Here is a 6,154-nt window from a genome sequence, read left to right as displayed (position 1 = left end):
CAACCCGGACAGGAAGCTCATGTCATTGACTCAACCCACTCAAGTGACGCACCCCTCCTAGGGACGGCATACCATCATCTTTGAAATGCAAGAGAAAGGCCATAATGTATTATTCCAGCCCAGGCACAATTTCGATTTTGGCCACTAGATGGCAGCAGTGTATGTGCAAAGTTTTAGACTGATCCAATGAACCATTGCATTTCTGTTCAACATTTGCCCAAATGTGCCTAATTGGTTTATTAATAACTTTAAGTTCATAACTGTGCACTCTCCTCAAACAATAGCATGGTCTTCTCTCACTGTAATAGCTACTGTAAATTGGACAGCACAGTTAGATTAACAAGAATTTAAGARTTCTGCCAATATCGGATATGTCTATGTCCTGGGAATTATTTTGTTACTTTACAACCTCATGTTAATCGCATTAGTCTAGGTTAGCTCAAACATCCCGTGGGGGACCCACCGATCCTGTAGAGGTTATTAATTTAAGGTTAGAGTTAAGCACAATGTTAGCAGTGTGGTTAGGGTTAAGGTCAGGTTTACAATCAGATTTTATGAAGAGAAATTGTAGAAAAATGTGGGTTTAGCCATAATTATGACTTTGTGGCTGTGGTAACTAATGATGACCATTAATAAAGGAGAGAGTTTCTGCATATTATGCAACAAGGACAGTGGTGTGAAGTACTTTTAAGTAAAAATACTTTAAAGTACTCAACCAGTTGTTTGTGGTATCTGTACTTTATCATTTATATTTTTGACAACTTTTACTTCACTACATTCCTAAAGAAAATAATGTACTTTTTACTCCATACTGACACCCAAAAGTACTAGTTACATTTTGAATGCTTAGCAGGACAGGAAGATGGTCCAATTCTCACATTTATTAAGAGAACGTCCCTGGCATCTCTACTGCCTCACTAAACAGAAGTGCTTCCTTTGTAAATGATGTCTGAGTGTTTGAGTATGCCCCTGACCACCCATACATTTTTTTTTAAAGAAAGAAAATGGTGCCGTCTGGTTTGCATAACATAAGGAATTTAATTATTTATACTTTTACTTTTGAATTTTAAGTATATTTGAGCAATTACATTTACTTTTTATACTTAAGTATATTTAAAAACAAATACTTTTAGACTTTTACTCAAGTAGTATTTTACCTTTCTATTAAAAGGTATTTTTACTTTTACTCAAGTACGACAATTGGGTACTTTTTCCACCACTGAACAAGGGTATCACTTCACTTTAAGTAATATAACACAAATGTTTACTTCTTTGTTTTGTTCTCAATCATATCTTAGATCGAATGATTTGACAACCACAAACAGGCCTACAGTAGCCTATAACATGTAGCCTAGGTCTACTGCCTCATAACAACATACAATATGGATTTGGCATATTATTTGTTTACCAAACTATAATGTTTAAAAACACCTCTAAAAAAGACATTGGGTTAGTATCTCAAGGATATGCAATTATCTAGACCAACCCTAGCTCACAGTACCTTGAACTACAGGAGGCTTCTGGATAAAATGACATTTTGACACTGCATCTTACCTCCACCCTGTATAAACTCATTGAAAGGAAGCCATCACTTCAGAATGAAATGAAAGGTATAAAGTTCTAGTCTGTTAGGGATCATGACCTTATGTGAGGTAAAACACTATTTACTGTAAACTGATAGACATCAACTGACTCACTGCCTGGTTGCTCAACCAATGTTGTTATAGTCAATATAAGAAACATCATTTAATGCACTTTACAACATTTGCCAGATTAGTTTGCAATGTACACATTTTATTCCAACATTGTCATTTGAATTTTAAACAATATACAATAGTATTTAGACAATAGCAAAAAATATTGCCTGAAATTCTTACATTTTCCACAGAATGCAGTAAAAAAGATTATACAAAGGAATATCACAGATCCAAAAACTGCATAGGTTGAGGAGAAAAAGAGCCAAAGAACCCAATGGAGACGTCCTTGTTTTATCAATATGATCATACAATGAGGATTAGGATTAAGACGACAGACTAGTCAGTCTGCTGCTCCATATATTCACAGGACCGAAAACATAACTCAGATTAATAATCTATGCCAATGTCTGAGAATTCAATGAAAACAGTGTAGAATTTCTAGTGGTTTATGAAATCTTAGCACTCAAGAAGCTCTACAGTACCACAATACCCAGTTCATATTCTTGATGCAAGTCTTCTTGCCACAGTAACATAGAAACCATGCTGTACCACAGCACTGTACATCAGCTGTCTTCTATAAAAACACTGACCTTCAGTTCGCAAGCCAGTCTCCCCGCCTTAAGAGTAGGAAAGAKTTCGACATGTTAACGTATGATTGATTAATGCAATTTTTCATAGCAGAAATAGAATCAGTGGCACCTTTAGAGGCTATATAAAAAGGTGCTCTCTTATTCTGAAATGAGGAAGATGAAACCTGAGGTGCGTTCAGTTTACTTAAACGTTTGCGGAACAGTTTGTACTGAACTACACGTTTCCCCAAAATGTTCTTGTACCTTCTTGAACAGATATTGAGGTACGTTTGCTGCGTGTGGCTTGACGCAATGAGTGACGTATTTAAAAGGGCAGTGGCCATGCTAATAGCGTTCCCCAACCCAACCKCACCACGTTTTTCAACTGGACGTTCAGTACCGTTTCCATTCAATTGAACGTTCCAGAAAGTAAAAAKCGTACTGAACGCACCACAAACAAAGCTTGTTTTCAACCATGTTCCTCTGGCAGTTCCTCAGTCAGATGTAGTACCAATAAGCATGGTTTCGTAAAAAGATGGAAACAAAGTAAAAGTGGTACAAAGACAGGCGTATAAAGAAAGATGTAATACAAAAGAAAAAGAAAAAACCTGTTTCTTCACTTGTCACTGATGAGCTCCCAATATAATAGTGGGATGTACCGTAGACATGGCAACAGGCAGAATGATGCTGAAAATAAATAGACAAAACAAAAGGACCTTTAATAATATGAATAAATTAGAAACAGGATATATACAAAAATATTAGCATTGAGGATATTTATGTACAATTGCCCAATGACAGTGGATGTTCAAAATGCGAATTTAGCATCTCAGGCCACTGGGAAGCTCTGTCGTCTCATGCAGGTTGACGTTTATTGTCGTGAGTCTTGTCCTGGAGGCACAACTGAGCGATTTTGCCTTAGATAAGCCAGCTGCAAAGTCAAAATTGTCTATAATGTAAAAATTCATGAAAACACAAATTTGCTTTTTTGTCATAATTGAAGGTTAGGCATACGTGTTGACAGTGTAGTTACGGTTAGGTTTAAAATCAGATTTTATGATTTTGTGGCTGTGCCAGCTAGACCACTCTGCAGAGCTGTCTCCAGAACAAGYTTCATGATGAAAAATGCTAACCTGCTCCTCTCATATCTTCAGAATCATTTCTCCATCATTCAATGAAAACAAAACCACTAAATACACTATATATACACACATATGTAGACACCCCTTCAAATGAGTGGATTCAGCTATTTCAGCCACACCCGTTGCTGACGGATGTATAAAATCAAGCACAGAGCCATGCAATCTCTATAGTCAAACATTGGCAGTAGAATGGCCTTACTGAAGAGCTAAGTGACTTTCAATGTGGCACCTTTCCAACAAGTCAGTCCCCGGTTGCAACACTCACTACAGAGTTCCAAACTGCCTCTGGAAGCAACGTCAGCACAATAACTGTTCGTTGTGCGCTTCATGAAATGGGTTGATGGCCGAGCAGCTGCACACCAGCCTAAGATCACCATGCACAATGCCAAGCGTCGGCTGGAGGGGCCATTGGACTCTGGAGGAGMGGAAACGCATTCTCTGGAGTGATGAATCATGCTTCACCATCTGGCAGTCCGACAGACGAATTGGGTTAGGCGGATGCCAGGAGAACTATGCCCGAATGCATAATGCTAACTGTAAAGTTTGGTGGAGGAATAATGGTCTGGGGCTGTTTTTCATGGTTCGGGTTAGGCCCCTTAGTTCCAGTGAAGGGAAATCTTAACGCTACAGCATACAATGACATTCTAGACAATTCTGTGCTTCCAACTTTGTGGCAACAATTTGGGGGAAGGCTCTTTCCTGTTTCAGCATGACAATGCCCCCGTGCACAAAGTGAGGTCCATACTGAAATGGTTTGTCGAGATCGGTGTGTAAGCACTTGACTGGCCTGCACAGAGCCCTGACCTCAACCGCATCAAAAATCTTTGAGATGAATTGGAACGCCGACTGCGAGCCAGGCCTAATCACCCAATATCAGTGCCCGACCTCACTAATGCTCATGGCTGAATGGAAGCAAATCCCCACAGCAATTTTCCAACATCTAGTGGAAAGCCATCCCAGAAGAGTAGAGGCTGTCACAGCAGCAAGGGGGTGGACGACCAACTCCATATTGATGCCCATGATTTTGGAATGAGATGTTCGACGAGCAGATGTCCACTTACTTTTGGAAGGTAGACTCAGCGATATGACATAGATGCAGAAATTAACAGCACAGTGGATTCATTTGGCAAGGCTCAACTTCGCCTGGCTACCACGCTGTAACAGCGTGAAGCAAACCCGTGCACATGCGCAGATACTGGGTGTGACTATGTGAGTGAAGTCTTGCATCTCGCTCATCTCAATATCTGCAGTGCTGCTCGTGGCAACATCATTTCGCTGAGTCTACCTTTAACCAGCGGCTGCACTGATACCACTTCTCAAATAATAGATTGTGAAAGGTCTAATGGTTACTCCTTTCCTGAAAATAACTAAAAACCATTGCAGAARATTGACGGAGTTTTAATCTGAATGTTTGTACAACCAAAGACTTAAAATACATGCCTTAGATATTTGATGGAATATGGATGGTATTATTCCGATGCAGTAAACACACGTTTGGGAATGATTCACAAATAGTGTGTATAATTACAGGGCAACGCTTATTGAACTTTGTAGTAAGAAAAAAATTAACTTTAAACAATGAAGAGAGTAGAAAATAGTACTTTACAGCATTGGCACAAAAACATTGCAGCAGGATTCATGGTCCCCTTCCTGAGAGGAGACTTGAGTGATCGTCAGTAGCCTTTTTTGTCTTCTTCTAGAAAAGCTGTGAATATAAAATGAAAAATAACAAACAATATTCTCCTCTCATCTTCTTTAAGAGTGCCTGGGGAGGGGTGTTCCATGCATAGCAATTCTAATTTGTTTCATGGAAGTGTCTGCGTAGTGAAAGTTCCGCCCACCTCGGTCAACTACAAACAACACCTCAAGCTGCCAAGAATGGCCACAATGTAGAGGGAAAATGTTCACCTGAAATAACTGTGGCCTGATAATACCAAATATTCCAGGTTTTATAACAAATTTTATCAAAAACATAAGTGATATCCGGACAACAGTACCCCTCAGAGTTGCTTCTCAAGCAGTCTGTGGGAATAGATTGGAAGACATACCATAACAAGAACCCATCCTTAAACATGGAATCTCATTGTAGAGAGGAACCAATAGGGATATGAGAACTCTGTTATTTCTTTAGCCCTCCAAAGGTGTATCTCTAAAGAGATGGATTGAATTGGTGCATACAGTTGGTTGCTGCTCATGTCCAATGATGAATGACGGGGGGGGTGGAGCTACCGCACAATGTCAATAGGAGCACATAGTAACTGACAGGTATGAATGTAGATTAACTCAAAATAAACCAGTAAATTAGTGCTGTCCTTTTCAAATCAGAAGGATATCAACATCAATCAAGTAACAAAATAACGATATCGTCACATTGAATAATTATAATATAGTCAGGAGTAGGTGTGTGGTCATTGGGAGTTCAGTTCCAGGTGCAACAGAGGTCAGTCTGGTTGTATCCAGAGCACCGTTCCCCTCTCCCCTTCCAACATGAGCCCTATAGTACCTCAGGTTCTCGACTAAAGGTTCTCCCCGGGCTGGTACTGTGGCTCAGTGGAGGTAAAGTAGTCTTCCAGGAAGCCCTGCAGGTACTCGAATGTGGGCCTCTCCTCAGCGTCCTTCCTCCAGCAGGTGAGCATGAGGTCATGGAGGGAGTCAGGGCACTCAGCAGGACAAGGCATCCTGTAACCACGCTCCACCTGGTCCAACACCTCACGATTCACCATGCCTGGGGGAGAGAGAGGAAAGG

At 40.2% G+C, this 6,154-nt stretch overlaps 1 protein-coding gene across 3 annotated transcripts in view; it reads right to left on the bottom strand.

Moving 5' to 3' along the window:
* Positions 1-4,790: 4,790 nt before the first annotated feature.
* Positions 4,791-6,154, bottom strand: part of LOC111976781 (proto-oncogene tyrosine-protein kinase Src-like) — a 42,168-nt gene continuing 40,804 nt past the window's right edge. For all 3 annotated transcript variants that reach the window (XM_024005897.2, XM_024005900.2, XM_024005901.2), the window contains one exon: positions 4,791-6,133. In XM_024005897.2, coding sequence (XP_023861665.1) covers positions 5,925-6,133 — 209 coding nt within the window. In that variant the 3' untranslated portion in view covers positions 4,791-5,924. The remainder of the gene's footprint in view (positions 6,134-6,154) is intronic.

The sequence above is a fragment of the Salvelinus sp. IW2-2015 genome, linkage group LG17 (genome assembly GCF_002910315.2).
Source record: "Salvelinus sp. IW2-2015 linkage group LG17, ASM291031v2, whole genome shotgun sequence".
Lineage (NCBI taxonomy): Eukaryota > Metazoa > Chordata > Actinopteri > Salmoniformes > Salmonidae > Salvelinus > Salvelinus sp. IW2-2015.
This window is presented reverse-complemented; position numbering and strand designations above follow the sequence as displayed.